Here is a 17,669-nt window from a genome sequence, read left to right on the forward strand (position 1 = left end):
AAAACATTTTATTTGGAATATGTCCTCAAATAAAAACATTTTATTTGGAATATGTCTTCTTCAAATAAATTATTTTTTATTTGGAATATGTCTTCAAATAAAAACATTTTATTTGGAATATGTCTTCTTCAAATAAATTATTTTTTATTTGGAATATGTCCTCAAATAAAAACATTTTATTTGGAATATGTTTTCAAATAAAAGCATTTTATTTGGAATATGTATTCAAATAAATACATATTTTATTTAGAATGTCTTCAAATAAAAATATTTTATTTGAAATATGTCTTCAAAGAAACCATTTAAGTTGGAATATCTCCTCAAATAAAAAACATTTTATTTGGAATATGTCTCCTTCAAATAATTGTTTTTAAATTTGGAATATGTCCTCAAATAAAAACATTTTATTTGGAATATGTCTTCAAATAAATATGTATTTTATTTAGAATGTCTTCAAATAAAAATATTTTATTTGGAACATGTCTTCAAATAAATATATATTTTATTTAGAATTTCTTCAAATAAAAACATTTTATTTGGAATATGTCTTCAAAGAAACCATTTAAGTTGGAATATCTCCTCAAAAAAAAACATTTTATTTGGAATATGTCTCCTTCAAATAATTTTTTTTAAATTTGGAATATGTCCTCAAATAAAAACATTTTACTTGGAATATGTCTTCAAATAAATATGTATTTTATTTAGAATGTCTTCAAATAAAAATATTTTATTTGGAATATGTCTTCAAATAAATATATATTTTTAATTTAGAATGTCTTCAAATAAAAACATTTTATCTGGAATATGTCTTCAAATATATATATATTTTATTTTGAATGTCTTCAAATAAAAACATTTTATTTGGAATATGTCTTCAAAGAAACCATTTAATTTGGAATATGTCCTGAAATAAAAACATTTAATTTGGAATATGTCTTCAAATAAAGACATATTTTATTTAGAATGTCTTCAAATAAAACTATTTTATTTAAAATATGTCTTCAAAGTAACCATTGGAACATGTCCTCAAATAAAAAACATTTTATTTGGAATATGTCTTCTTCAAATAATTTTTTTTTTATTTGGAATATGTCCTCAAATAAAAACATTTGGAATATGTCTTCAAATAAATACAAATTTTATTTAGAATGTCTTCAAATAAAAATATTTTATTTGGAATATCTCTTCAAATAAATACATATTTTATTTAGAATGTCTTCAAATAAAACATTTATTTGGAATATGTCTTCAAATAAAACATTAATATGGTCTGGTTTAAGGTGAGTTATAGTTTTATGCCAAAGGTTACAGATTTGTCGTTTGGAAGCAAAGCCACATTTTGTAAAAGTATGTCGCCCTCTTGTGGACATAAGAGTAATTGCCGAATTCAGACCACTCTTGGATTTATTTATATTTTTCAGGTTTTTCAGGGGAGCAAGACCCGCAGGACGCTTGAAAATTGCTGTGTTTTTTCTTCTATACGTTTGAACGTCTTTATCAGGCCCTTAAAATGCACGAAAAGTCCTCATATTTTGCAGGCGCGTCGGGTATGGCGAATATTTTTTACATATTGGGCATCACGAAAATTAATTTTCAAAATCGGCCCGTGACCCCAAGAGGGACAAGCGGTAGAAAAATGGATGGACGGGCTCTCTAGCGCCACCTTTAAAATGAGAAAAAATTATCCCCTCCTACCAGTTTCACGTATCGACACAAAAATCGCAGGAGACGTCTATAATGACGGGACGCACATAAAAGTCTCAAGAACCCATACCTGAAAACGAACAGGAAGTCGGCCATCTTGGTTTTCATCTTCCATTTTTCAGCGAAAAAAAGGGGTGGTACTTTAACGAACGACTTTAACCAAATGAGTCAAGTTTAAAATGACAGATACTACACATATAGGCGATGATCAATTATGAACAAATTCTCCCTACATCATAAGATGTGGGCGTGGCATGGCGCCGAACATTACTCCGATGATTTTTGGCAAAAAAAGGGGTCGTACATTAACGAACTTGTCGTAGGGACTTTGACCAAAAGAGTTGCGGTTAAAATGACGAATACTACACATATCGTTGATGATAAATTACAAAAAAAAAATTATACGCCATAAGATGTGGGCGTGGCATGGTGCCAAACATTACTGATGATTTCTGGCCATTTTTTGGCAAAAAAAAGAGGTGGTACTTTAACAAACTCCTCCTAGGGACTTTGACCAAATGAGTCATGGTTAAAATGACAGATACTACACATATAGGCGATGATAAATTACGAAAAAAAAATTCTTACACCATAAGATGTGGGCGTGGCATGGCGCTGAACATTACTCCTATGATTTTAGGCCATTTTTTGGCAAAAAAACGGGGTCGTACTTTAACAAAGTCCTCCTAGGGACTTTGACCAAATGAGCCGTGGTTAAAATGACAGATACTAAACATATAGTCGATGATAAATTACAAAAAAAAAAATCCTACGCCATAAGATGTGGGCGTGGCATGGCGCTGAACATTACTCCAATGATTTTTGGCCATTTTTTTGGCAAAAATAAAGGGGTGGTACTTTAACAAACTCCTCCTATGGACTTTGACCAAATGAGTTGTGGTTAAAATGACAGATACTACACATATCGTCGATGATAAATTACGAAAAAAAATTCCTACGCCATAAGATGTGGGCGTGGCATGGCGCCGAACATTACTCCAATGACTTTTGGCCATTTTTTTGACAAAAAAAAGGGGTGGTACTTTAACAAACTCCTCCTAGGGACTTTGACCAAATGAGTCGTGGTTAAAATGACAGATACTAAACATATAGGCGATGATAAATTACAACAAAAAAAAAAGATACGCAATAAGATGTGGGCGTGGCATGGCGCTGAACTTTGCTCCGATGATTTCTGGCTATTATTTGGATAAAAAAGAAGGTGTGGTACTTTAACAAACTCCTCCTAGGGACTTTGACCAAATGAGCCGTGGTTAAAATGACAGATACTGCACATATCGTCGATGATAAATTACGAAAAAAAAAATCCTACGCCATAAGATGTGGGCGTGGCATGACGCCGAACATTAGTCCAATGATTTTTGGTCATTTTTTCGGCAAAAAAAGGGGTCGTACTTTAACGAACTTGTCGTAGGGACTTTGACCTAAAGAGTTGCGGTCAAAATGACAGATATTAAACATATAGGTGATGATAAATTAGGAAATAAATGTTCCTACACTATAAGATGTGGGCGTGGCATGGCGCCAAACATTACTCCGTTGATTTCTGGCCATTTTTTGGCAAAAAAAAAGGGGTGGTACTTTAACAAACTCCTCCTAGGGACTTTGACCAAATGAGCCGTGGTTAAAATGACAGATACTACACATATCGTCGATGATAAATTACGAAAAAAAAATTCCTACGCCATAAGATGTGGGCGTGGCATGGCGCCGAACATTACTCCAATGATTTTTGGCCATTTTTTTGGCAAAAAAAAGGGGTGGTACTTTAACAAACTCCTCCTAGGGACTTTGACCAAATGAGTCGTGGTTAAAATGACAGATACTACACATATCGTCGATGATAAATTACGAGAAAAAAAAATCCTACGCCATAAGATGTGGGCGTGGCATGGCGCCGAACATTACTCCAATGATTTTTGGCCATTTTTTTGGCAAAAAAAAAGGGGTGGTACTTTAACAAACTCCTCCTAGGGACTTCGACCAAATGAGTCGTGGTTAAAATGACAGATACTAAACATATAGGCGATGATAAATTACAAAAAAAAAATGTATACGCAATAAGATGTGGGCGTGGCATGGCGCTGAACATTACTCCAATGATTTCTGGTTATTATTTGGATAAAAAAGAAGGGGTGGTACTTTAACAAACTCCTCCTAGGGACTTTGACCAAATGAGCCGTGGTTAAAATGACAGATACTACACATATAGGCGATGATAAATTACAAAAAAAAAAATTATACGCCATAAGATGTGGGCGTGGCATGGCGCCAAACTTTGCTCCGATGATTTCTGGCTATTATTTGGATAAAAAAGAAGGGGTGGTACTTTAACAAACTCCTCCTAGGGACTTTGACCAAATGAGTCGTGGTTAAAATGACAGATACTACACATATAGGCGATGATAAATTACGAAAAAAAAATTCCTACGCCATAAGATGTGGGCGTGGCATGGCGCCGAACATTACTCCAATGATTTATGGCCATTTTTTTGGCAAAAAAGAAGGGGTGGTACTTTAACAAACTCCTCCTAGGGACTTTGACCAAATGAGCCGTGGTTAAAATGACAGATACTACACATATAGGCGATGATAAATTACAACAAAAAAAATTATATGCAATAAAATGTGGGCGTGGCATGGCGCCAAACTTTGCTCCGATGATTTCTGGCTATTATTTGGATAAAAAAGAAGGGGTGGTACTTTAACAAACTCCTCCTAGGGACTTTGACCAAATGAGCCGTGGTTAAAATGACAGATACTACACATATCGTCGATGATAAATTACGGAAAAAAAATTCCTACGCCATAAGATGTGGGCGTGGCATGGCGCTAAACATTACTCCAATGATTTTTGGCCATTTTTTTTGGCAAAAATAAAGGGGTGGTACTTTAACAAACTCCTCCTAGGGACTTTGACCAAATGAGCCGTGGTTAAAATGACAGATACTACACATATAGGCGATGATAAATTACGAAAAAAAAATTCCTACGCCATAAGATGTGGGCGTGGCATGGCGCCGAACATTATTACAATGATTTTTGGCCATTTTTAACAAACTCCTCCTAGGGACTTTGACCAAATGAGCCGCAATTAAAATGACAGATACTACACACATAGGCGATGATAAATTACAAAAAAAAAAAATGATACGCAATAAGATGTGGGCGTGGCATGGCGCTGAACTTTGCTCCGATGATTTCTGGCTATTATTTGGATAAAAAAGAAGGGGTGGTACTTTCTACCCCAGGGCAGCTGTGGCTACGAAAGTAGCTTACCACCACCAGGTGTGAATGAATGATGGGTTTTTAACATGTAAAGCGACTTTGGGTACTTAGAAAAGCGCTATATAAATCCCAGGTATTATTATTATTATTATTACTTTAACAAACTCCTCCTAGGGACTTTGACCAAATGAGCCGTGGTTAAAATGACAGATACTACACATATCGTCGATGAGAAATTACGAAAAAAAAATTCCTACGCCATAAGATGTGGGCGTGGCATGGCGCCGAACATTACTCCGATGATTTCTGGCCCTTTTTTGGCAAAAAAAGAGGTCGTACTTTAACGAACTTGTCGTAGGGACTTTGACCTAAAGAGTTGCGGTTAAAATGACAGATACTACACATATCGTCGATGATAAATTACGGAAAAAAAATTATACGCCATAAGATGTGGGCGTGGCATGGCGCTGAACATTACTCCAATGATTTTTGGCCATTTTTTTGGCAAAAAAAAAGGGGTGGTACTTTAACAAACTCCTCCTAGGGACTTCGACCAAATGAGTCGTGGTTAAAATGACAGATACTACACATATAGGCGATGATAAATTACAAAAAAAAAAATGATACGCCATAAGATGTGGGCGTGGCATGGCGCCAAACTTTGCTCCGATGATTTCTGGCTATTATTTGGATAAAAATGAAGTGGTGGCACTTTAACAAACTCCTCCTAGGGACTTTGACCAAATGAGCCGTGGTTAAAATGACAGATACTACACATATCGTCGATGATAAATTACGGGAAAAAAAATTCTTACGCCATAAGATGTGGGCGTGGCATGGCGCCGAACATTACTCCGATGATTTCTGGCCCTTTTTTGGCAAAAAAAGAGGTCGTACTTTAACGAACTTGTCGTAGGGACTTTGACCTAGAGAGTTGTGGTTAAAATCACAGATACTACACATATCGTCGATGATAAATTACGAAAAAAAAATTCCTACACCATAAGATGTGGGCGTGGCATGGCGCCAAACATTACTCCGTTGATTTCTGGCCATTTTTTGGCAAAAAAAAAGGGGTGGTACTTTAACAAACTCCTCCTAGAGACTTTGACCAAATGAGTCGTGGTTAAAATGACAGATACTACACATATAGGTGATGATAAATAGCGAACATATTTTTCTTACGCCATAAGATGCGGGCGTGGCATGGCGCCAAACTTTGCTACGATGATTTCTGGCTATTATTTGGAAACAAAAAAAAAGGGGTGGTACTTTAACCACCTCCTGCTAGGGACTTTGACCAAATGTGCCGTGGTTAAAATGACAGATACTACACATATCGTCGATGATAAATTACGGGAAAAAAAATCCTACGCCATAAGATGCGGGCGTGGCATGGCGCCAAACTTTACTGCGATGATTCGCCCCCAAAACGTTAATAACTCGGCTCCACAAATTCAGATCTTGGGTCACATTTGGTAGAAATGATGATGATGACACCCTGAAGTGCCCGATGGGTCAGTACCTGTTCAGACATACTTGTAGTGGGCGGAGCCTAGCGACAAAAACTGGCCCATGCCATTACCAATTTATCATTTCTCCACTTTAGGTGATCAGAGACTGATTGGTGATCATAAATTCCAAAACATGTTTAGTAAATGACAGGATGTCAAAAAAGCTTCAAAAATGTGTCTCCTCAGTTCCCAAACGTTTACTGAATGTTGTTAAAAGGAAAGGCCATGTAACACAGTGGTAAAAATGCACATGTGCCAACTTTTTTGCTATGTTTTGCCACCATTAAATTCTAAGTTAATGATTATTTGCAAGTTTGAACGTTAAATATCTTGTCTTTGCAGTCTATTCAATTGAATATAAGTTGAAAAGGATTTGCAAATCATTGTATTCTCTTTTTATTTACCATTTACACAACGTGACAACTTCACCGGTTTTGACTTTCAGTTTCGATTCTAGGATTTCAACAAAGTACCGATGGGTTTAAGATGATGAGTGGGTGAAAGGGCACACGGGTTACTATCAGTGAGTCAAAGGTGTGAGAGCAAACATGGCCGTCAGTGTTGTTATTTGCTCGCCCCTCCCTCCCTCCCACAAACACACGGAGAGACAAGAGGAGTGAGTCACTGCTGTGGATTTATTTCTGCTTCTGCTGGCGTCGGAAGGTGGACAACAGGAAGTCAGGGAGAAGGACGTGCTGGTGTAAGACCCGACATGCACGACACACATCAATTAATCACCCTGTGATTAATTAGTGCAATAATTAATCACCATGTAAACACCACCAGCATTTCAACCAGATTGTGTCCGTTTTCATGGCAATCGTCGTCTTAAAAAGAGTATTTTTATTCAGTGAAGAGGAAATACAAATAGCCTAGCAGCTAACAAACAAAAGCTTCATTTGCTGGCATCTATAAAAAAAAAGAATGGCGGTATTTTTTTATTTATACACACACTCCTGGATGAATTAAGAGCTGACTTGACAAAAACAATATGAATATTCATGTAAACATAGTCCACACCAGCTCGTGTTGCCATGGAAACGCACTGTGGCCCTTTCCAAAAGTGACCAGACCTGGTTGTTATCGGGGTCAGTTCCAGAAAGACTCGACGAAGCAGGAAGGGGGGGATTTGTCTTGTGTTTACCCGACACGTGAAACGTGACGAATCCCTTCCCTGCTGCGCGACAGGGGTGTCCGAACGCTTTCCATACAGAAAATATAAAGAGTATGGCGGCTAAAAGCAATGCAATGTAGGTCAATATATGCTATGTAAGCCAGGGGGTGCCCACTAACGGCCACAGACGGGCAAATAAAAGATGCGGGGGCCATTTTTGGTTGTTTTCCCCTTCAAAAATAGTGCATTTTGGTAGAAATTTAAGTTTGAATGCTGAAGAGCGAAAGCCGGTCTAAAATGCTAACAGTTAGCACGCTGACCAAATAGCATCAAGTAACAAAACAATAGGGGCAAAATAAGTTAGCACGCTGACCAAATAGCATCAAGTAACAAAACAATAGGGGCAAAATAAGCTAAAAAGACTAGCATGCTAACATTACTATGTTAACATGCTAAAAAAAAAAAGTTAACATTACAGCTAACATGAGTGAAATTCCAAAATATATGACACTACACCTGCTAAATTAGATTTTTTTAAAAAAGCATGGTAATATTAGCATGCTAAAATACTAACTGTAACGTGCGTCAAGTACCAAAATATATTACTCGGAGGTGTGTGCCTGAAAAAAATTGTTAAAAATGCGAGCATGCTAACGTTAGCATGCATCAAGTATTAAAATATAACTGGAGGTGTGTACCTACAAAATTTGCTTAAAAAAAGATAGCATGCTAACCGTACTACGTTAACATGATCAAAAAAAAGTTAACATTACAGCTAACATGACACTACACCTGCTAAATTAGATTTAAAAAAAAGCTTGTATGCTAATATTAGCATGCTAAAATGCTAACTGTAACATGCGTCAAGTACCAAAATATATTACTCTGAGGTGTGTGCCTGAAGTTGTTTTTTTTTTAAATGCGAGCATGCATCAAGTACTAAAATATGACTGGAGGTGTGTACCTACAAAATTAGCTTAAAAAAAGCTAGCGTGCAAACGGGCGTCATTCATCAAGGAACAAAAAAATGTGATGCCGCGATGTATACCTGTAAAATAAGCTAAAAAGACTAGCATGCTAACATTACTATGTTAACATGCTAAAAAAAAAAGTTAACATTACAGCTAACATGAGTGAAATTCCAAAATATATGACACTACACCTGCTAAATTAGATTTTAAAAAGCATGCTAATATTAGCATGCTAAAATGCTAACTGTAACGTGCGTCGAGTACCAAAATATATTACTCGGAGGTGTGTGCCTGGAAAAAATGGTTAAAAATGCGAGCACGCTAACGTTAGCATGCATCATGTACTAAAATATGACTGGAGGTGTGTACCTACAAAATTTGCTTAAAAAAAGATAGCATGCTAACCGTACTACGTTAACATGATAAAAAAAAAGTTAACATTACAGCTAACATGAGTGAAATACCAAAATATGACACTACACCTGCTAAATTAGATTTAAAAAAAAGCTTGTATGCTAATATTAGCATGCTAAAATGCTAACTGTAACATGCGTCAAGTACCAAAATATATTACTCTGAGGTGTGTGCCTGAATTTTTTTTTTTTTTTTAAATGCGAGCATGCTAACGGTAGCATGGAGGTGTGTACCTACAAAATTAGCTTAAAAAAAGCTAGCGTGCAAACGGGCGTCATTCGTCAAGGAACAAAAAAATGTGATGCCGCGATGTATACCTGTAAAATAAGCTAAAAAGACCAGCATGCAAACAGTACTATGTTAACATGCTAAAACAAAGTTAGCATTACAGCTAACATGAGTGAAATACCAAAATATATGTCACTACTAAATTTGATTTTTAAAAACATGCTAATATTAGCATGTTAAAATGCTAACTGTAACGTGCGTCAAGTACCAAAATATATTACTCTGAGGTGTGTGCCTGAAAATTTAAAAAAAAAAAGTGAGAATTCAAAAGTACGGAGCCCCTAAAGGGACATGGAGGAAATAATTATTTTTATAATTATTTTTAATTTTATTTTTTAGACATGTATCTCGTGCGCACGAGATACATGTCTAAAAAAATAAATAAATAAAAAATTATAATTTTTTTTTAGACATATATCTTGTGCGAAATTTATTTTTAATTTTTTTTATAACTTAATAAAAAACAAAAAAATAAAAAATATGATACAAATGTTTTTCCCCCCCATGTCTCTTTAGGGGCTCCGTACAAAAGTTAGCATGCATCAAGTATTAAAATATGACTGGAGGTGTGTACCTAACAAAATTAGCTTAAAAAAAGCTAGCGTGCTAACGGGCGTCATTCGTCAAGGAACAAAAAAATGTGATGCGGCGGTATATAAAATAAGCTAAAAAGACTAGCGTGCTAACAGTACTACGTTAACATGCTAAAACAAAGTTAACATTACAGCTAACATGAGTGAAATACCAAAATATATGACACTACACCTGCTAAATTAATTTGAAAAAAAGCATGCATGCTAATATTAGCATGCTAAAATGTTAACTGTAACGTGCGTCAAGTACCAAAATATATTACTCTGAGGTGTGTGCCTGAAAATTAAAAAAAAAAAATGCGAGAATGCAAAAGTACGGAGCCCCTAAAGGGACATGGAGGAAATCATTTTTTTTATACATTTTTTTTATTTTATTTTTTAGACATGTATCTCGTGTGCACGAGATACATGTCTAAAAAAAAAAAAATATATATATATATATATATATTTTTTTTAAGACTTATATCTTGTGCGAAATTTTTTTTAAATTTTTTTTTATAACTTAATAAAATTAAAAAAAATATATATATATAACATTTTTTTCCCCCCCATGTCCCTTTAGGGGCTCCATACAAAAGTTAGCATGCATCAAGTATATAAATATGACTGGAGGTGTGTACCTAACAAAATTAGCTTAAAAAAAGCTAGCGTGCTAACGGGCGTCATTCGTCAAGGAACAAAAAAATGTGATGCCGCGGTGTATACCTATAAAATTAGCAAAAAAGCTAGCATGCTGATATTAGAATGCTATCGAGTGTGCCGCGGGCCGTTTAAAAATATGCTGTGGGCCGCAGTTTGGACACCCCTGTGCTAATAAGCTACTTGAACAAACCATCTTAGCTTTGTTTTCATAGGCTGACCAAGCAAACTCATGTAAAATCTTATAAAATATATCATCGTTAATCAATTAATTGTATTTGTTCAATAAATAACCAGCCGTGGGACCAAAATGGCAGCATTTTGGACACCCCTGGTTGGACTGGGACACGTTTAATCAGGACTTTGGTCTACAGGAAGTTCTCGGACTAGGTTCTCTACTCTCCTGAAGCCTCATGGGGGTTTTGGTGTTGGAATAAGGAGAAGACGCTGGTGTTCTGAGGCTAGAGGACGCGTTTCTTAGATCTACGAGAGCACACATCTCTGCTGAGCTTTGTGGAGGTTTGCGGTGGAGGAGGACGTGTTTACCAGTCTCTCGTCGGCGCTCTCGCTCTCCACGTCCGACCGGTCCTCGGGAGAACGCTCGTCAGCGGCGCCGGGCACGTCCTGTGGGACACGGGCAGGGTTACAGGTCAGACTCTTCAGGAATTCTCGGGACCTTCCATTGAACGCTGCGTTCATTTTCACGGCGAGGCTCCGAGGAGCGGGCAGCTACACAACGGCCGAGCACACAAGCTAGAGTCGGGGTCGGCAACCCAAAATGTCGAAAGAGCCATATTGGACCAAAAATACAAAAACAAATCTGTCTGGAGCTGCAAAAAATTAGAAGCCATATTACATACAGATAGAGTGTCATGAGATTTAAATTGAATTAAGAGGACTTAAAGGAAACTAAATGAACTCAAATGTAGCTACAAATGAGGCATAATGATGCAATATGTACATTTGGCTAGCCTAAATAGCATGTTAGCATCGATTAGCTTGCAGTCATGCAGTGACCAAATATGTCTGATTAGCACTCCACACAAGTCAATAACATCAACAAAACTCACCTTTGTGCATTCACGCACAACCTTAAAAGTGTGGTGGACAAAATGAGACGGAAAAAGAAGTGGCATAAAACACGTCCTAGAAAGTCGGAGAAAGTTATACATGTAAACAAACTAAGGTGAGTTCAAGGACCGCCAAAATTAGTAGGACAAAACAGCGCTCGCCAAATACTCGAATCAGTGAAGCATGTTTAAAGGCCTACTGAAATGAATTTTTTTTATTCAAACGGGGATAGCAGATCCATTCTATGTGTCATACTTGATCATTTCGTGATATTGCCATATTTTTGCTGAAAGGATTTAGTAGAGGAAAATTGACGATAAAGTTCGCAGCTTTTGGTCGCTGATAAAAAAAAGCCTTGCCTGTACCGGAAGTAGCGTGACGTCACAGGAGCTAGTATTCCTCACAATTCCCCGTTGTTTACAATGGAGCGAGAGAGATTCGGAGCGACAAAGCGACGATTACCCCATTAATTTGAGCGAGGATGAAAGATTCGTGGATGAGGAACATGAAAGTGAAGGACTAGAGTGCAGTGCAGGACGCATCTTTTTTCGCTATTGCTCATTGGATTCCACACTCTCTCCTTTTTCTATTGTGGATCACGGATTTGTATTTTAAACCACCTCGGATACTATATCCTCTTGAAAATGAGAGTCGAGCACGCGAAATGGACATTTAAAGTGACTTTTATCTCCACGACAATACATCGGTGACACACTTAGCTACTGAGCTAACGTGATAGCATCGTTCTCAAATGAAGATAGAAACAAAAAAAAATAAACCCCTGACTGGAAGGATAGACAGAAGATCAACAATACTACTAAACCATGTACATGTAACTACACGGTTAAAAATTCTCAGCCTGGTAAGGCTTAACAATGCTGTTGCTAACGACGCTAAGGCTAATTTAGCAACTTAGCAACCGGACCTCACAGAACTATGATAAAAACATTAGCGCTCCACCTACGCCAGCCAGCCCTCATCTTCCCATCAACAGCCGTGCTCACCTGCGTTCCAGCGATCGACGGCGCGACGGAGGACTTCATCCGTGGGTTTGGCGGCAAGCATCGGCTAGGCGTAGTAAGTAGTCCTTGTTGTGTTGCTGTAAGTATTGTACTAATACACCGATCGATCCCACCTACAACGTTCTTCTTTGCAGCCTCCATTGTTCATTAAACAAATTGCAAAAGATTCACCAACACAGATGTCCAGAATACTGTGGAATTTTGTCGAAGAAAACAAGAGGTTTTTGTATCGAGTCGATGGGGTACAACCACTTCCGTGGATTTTGTGACGTCACGCGCATAAATCATATCCAAAGGAGTTTTTCAACCGGAAGTGTGGCGGGAAATTTAAAATGTCACTTTATAAGTTAACCCGGCCGTATTGGCATGTGTTGCAATGTTAAGATTTCATCATTGATATATAAACTATCAGACTGCGTGGTCGCTAGTAGTGGCTTTCAGTAGGCCTTTAATATAAACAGTAGGGGTGTGGGAAAAAAATCGATTCAAATTCAAATCGCGATTCTCACATAGTGCGAGTCAGAATCGATTCTCATTTTTAAAAAATCGATTTTTTAATTTAAAAAAAATTATTTTTTTTAAATTAATCAATCCAACAAAACAATACACAGCAATACCATAACAATGCAATCCAATTCCAAAAGCAAACCCGACCCAGCAACACTCAGAACTGCAATAAACAGAGCAATTGAGAGGACACACTAGGGATGTGCGTATCGATCCTGTGGTATCGATATATCGATACTCACACGCTACTCATTTGGCATCACTTTTCTGAAAAAAGTATCGATATAAACCAAAAAAACGGCGTGTGGGGGGTGCAAGCATCACTTTCAGATGTTTTTGATGACTTACTTAAGTTACTATGTGCTGGGACACCCCTGTACCTGGCAGAGTATAGAGCTGGCCCAGTCACGTGACAGGAGACAGCCAATGAGCGTCATCAACGTGCAACACACACACAGCCAGCCGACAGCGATGCAGCCAGGCATATCCAGTGTCAGGCATTGTTTATTTGATTTTTTTACTGAATATTTTTGTTTAAATGATTATCCTAAATTCAAATAATTTCCACACAGGGGAATTTACTGTTAGTTGAAAATTGCTTGAGTATTTAAAACAAGATAAGAAAGAGATACAATTTGGAGATTCTTCATCTATGCATTACAGTTTTATTTTTTTCCAAAAAAATCTTGAATATATGATTGAATGTGATTTTGGTTTTAATCTGTAACATGATTTCTTGCATTTCGAAAACATTAGCCTATTTCATATTTCATTAATTGCTAATTATATCACAAACTTTAACAAATAACTGCAGCTTCTTGCGATTCGGATTCGACAGTTAATTGGAAAGCCCTAATATTTAATTATTATTATATATAATATATAGTTATTATTATATATAATATTTAATTTATTTTTCACATTTATGTTATTTATTTTAATTTTACTTTTATTATATATTGACCATAATAAATGTGCTATAAATGGTCTGTATTTGTCTTGTGATTTGTCTTAAATAATAACAATAGTAATAATATTTTTGACTGACAAAAAATTGCCAATAAGAAATTATTGGTATCGGTATCGATGAAAATGCAAGAAAAAGTATCGGTATCGTATCGAATCCTAAAAGTGTGGTATCGCCCATCCCTAGGAGACACAAACACGACACAGAACAAACCAAAAGTAGTGAAACAAAAATGAATATTATCAACAACAGTATCAATATTAGTTACAATTTCAACATAGCAGTGATAAAAAATCCCTCATTGACATTATCATTAGACATTTATAAAAAAAAAAAAGCACAATAGTGTCACAGTGGCTTACACTTGCATCACATCTCATAAGCTTGACAACACACTGTGTCCAATATTTGCACAAAGATAAAATAAGTCATATTTTTGGTTCATTTAATAGTTCAAACAAATGTACATTATTGCAAACAGTTGATAAAACATTGTCCTTTACAATTATAAAAGATTTTTACAAAAATCTACTACTCTGCTTGCATGTCAGCAGACTGGGGTAGATCCTGCTGAAATCTATGTATTCCATGAATAGAGAATCCTTTAATCGGGAAAATACCGTTTTTGAATCGAGAATCGCGTTGAATCGGAAAAAAAAAATCGATTTATAATCGAATCGTGACCCCAAGAATCGATATTGAATCGAATCGTGGGACACCCAAAGATTTACTTAATTTAAGAATATTTTTCAACATATTGAGAAAAAAGGTGTCATATTTTTTTTTCTACCAAGAAAAGTGCACTTGTTATTAGTGTGAATATACTTATTTTAAGGTATTTTGGGTTCATTGAGGTTAGCTCATTTTACTTGTTTTGGAAAGTCTTGACAAGCCACATTTTCTTGTTCCATTGGCAGATAATTTTCCTTAGTTCAAGTAAAATACACCTATATTTAGTTTGTTTTTGTCTTGTTTTTGAACACTGACGTTTTGCAGTGCAGTTGACAGTAAAAAGTCGTTGTCGCAATTGTTGGATATGACTTTAAGGCATAACCAAGCATGCATCACTATAGCTCTTGTCTCAAAGTAGGTGTACTGTCACCACCTGTCACATCACGCCGCAACTTATTTGGAGTTTATAGCTGTTTTCCTGTGTGTAGTGTTTTAGTTCTTGTCTTGCGCTCCTATTTTGGTGGCGTTTTCTCTTTTTTTGGTATTTTCCTGGAGCAGTTTCATGTATTCCTATGAGCGGAATTTCCCGCATCTACTTTGTTTTAGCAATCAAGAATATTTAAGTTGTTTGTATCCTTCTTTGTGGGGACATTGTTGATTGTCATGTCAAGTTCGGATGTACATTGTGGACGCCGTCTTTGCTCCACAGTAAGTCTTTGCTGTCGTCCAGCATTCTGTTTTTGTTTAGTTTGTAGCCAGTTCAGTTTTAGTTTCGTTCTGCATAGCCTTCCCTAAGCTTCAATGCCTTTTCTTAGGGGCACTCACCTTTTGTTTATTTTTGGTTTAAGCATTAGACACCTTTTTACCTGCACACTGCCTCCCGCTGTTTCCCACATCTACAAAGCAATTAGCTACCTGCTGCCACCTACTGATATGGAAGAGTATTACACGGTTACTCTGCCGAGCTCTAGACACTCAACAACAACACATCATTTGCAGACTATAATTACTGGTTCGCAAAAAATATTTTGGACACAAATAGGTGAAATTAGATCATCTCTCACAGCACACCAGACTGTATCTCACGGTACACTAGCGTGCCGCGGCGCAGTGGTTGAAAAACACTGCCTTAAATGAACAATGTTGCAGTCTAAAACGGGACAATTGTCAATAAAAACAAGCACCACATAATTATAGTTGCATATTACATGCAAGGACTCCCAAGGCAGAAGCATGGCAGAGAGTATCCAGTAACAAACGTGTCCGCATCATTCACCTAAGAGGTGTCGCCAAAAAGTCAATTACCACTCTACTTCAACTTAAAGACAGCAAAAGTTCATTCCAGACGGTTGATATTTAATACCGGACTATAATAAGCCACTAATTTTTTCCCACGCTTTGAACCCTGCGGCTTATAAGAAGGTGCGGCTAATATATGGATCTTTATTCGCTCACGGTCATGATAAAAACAATAGTTGCAAAATAAAACAAGACGAGTGATAAAATGATAGTGCTATATGGCGTCACTGTAGGTGCTGCAGTGTCCTTCTATTTACTGTTGGACTGTTTGCTCTTTTATTCCACGTCTTTTTTTGTAATAGTATTTTCAAAAACCCCTGCACTAAATGAAGGAAATCCATGTTATTTTGGTTTAGTGATGACAAGAAAGAGCGCGACACTACCTGGGTGTCATCTGGCGACGCCAGCTCTGGGCTTTCTTCACCGGAAGCTTCTCTCTTTTCAGGGGCGTCCGGTTGCTTGATGAAAAACACAAGACACAAAACAAATAAGGCAATCCATGCCACTTTATGGACTAGAATAGAATAGAATAGAATAGAAAGTACTTCATTGATCCCTGGGGGAAATTCAGCACCACAGTTCGCTCACAATAGACAATAAACACTTACATGTGAATAATATAAATGCAGTCTATTATACAGCATTATTCACATGTGAATAATATAAATACAGGCTATTATACAGCATTATTCACATGTGAATAATATAAATACAGTCTATTATACAGCATTATTCACATGTGAATAATATAAATACAGTCTATTATACAGCAGTATTCACATGTGAATAATATAAATACAGGCTATTATACAGCATTATTCACATGTGAATGATATAAATACAGTCTACTATACAGCATTATTCACATGTGAATAACATAAATACAGTCTATTATACAGCATTATTCACATGTGAATAATATAAATACAGTCTATTATACAGCATTATTCACATGTGAATAATATAAATACAGTCTATTATACAGCATTATTCACATGTGAATAACATAAATACAGTCTATTATACAGCATTATTCACATGTGAATAATGTAAATACAGTCTATTATACAGCATTATTCACATGTGAATAATATAAATACAGGCTATTATACAGCATTATTCACATGTGAATAATATAAATACAGTCTATTATACAGCATTATTCACATGTGAATAATATAAATACAGTCTATTATACTGCAGTATTCACATGTGAATAATATAAATACAGGCTATTATACAGCATTATTCACATGTGAATAACATAAATAGTCTATTATACAGCATTATTCACATGTGAATAATATAAATACAGTCTATTATACAGCATTATTCACATGTGAATAATATAAATAGTCTACTATACAGCATTATTCACATGTAAATAATACAAATACAGTCTATTATACAGCATTATTCACATGTGAATAAGATAAATACAGTCTATTATACAGCATTATTCACAAGGGGAATAATATAAATAGTCTATTATACAGCATTATTCACATGTGAATACCATAAATACAGTCTATTCAGCATTATTCACATGTGAATAATATTAATACAGTCTATTATACAGCATTATTCACATGTGAATAACAAATACAGTCTATTATACAGCATTATTCACATGTGAATAATATTA

General features: G+C 36.1%; 1 protein-coding gene across 1 annotated transcript in view; it reads right to left on the reverse strand.

Annotated features, from left to right (window-relative positions):
• The window catches only part of syne2b (spectrin repeat containing, nuclear envelope 2b), a 219,839-nt gene that overhangs the window by 84,507 nt on the left and 117,663 nt on the right, over positions 1-17,669 (reverse strand). Inside the window, exons 75-76 of the mRNA XM_062034542.1 lie at positions 16,408-16,482; positions 10,974-11,110 (exon numbers count right to left, since the gene is read on the reverse strand). Coding sequence (XP_061890526.1) covers positions 10,974-11,110; positions 16,408-16,482 — 212 coding nt within the window. The remainder of the gene's footprint in view (positions 1-10,973; positions 11,111-16,407; positions 16,483-17,669) is intronic.

This window comes from Entelurus aequoreus, linkage group LG23 (assembly GCF_033978785.1).
Source record: "Entelurus aequoreus isolate RoL-2023_Sb linkage group LG23, RoL_Eaeq_v1.1, whole genome shotgun sequence".
Taxonomy (NCBI): Eukaryota; Metazoa; Chordata; class Actinopteri; order Syngnathiformes; family Syngnathidae; genus Entelurus; species Entelurus aequoreus.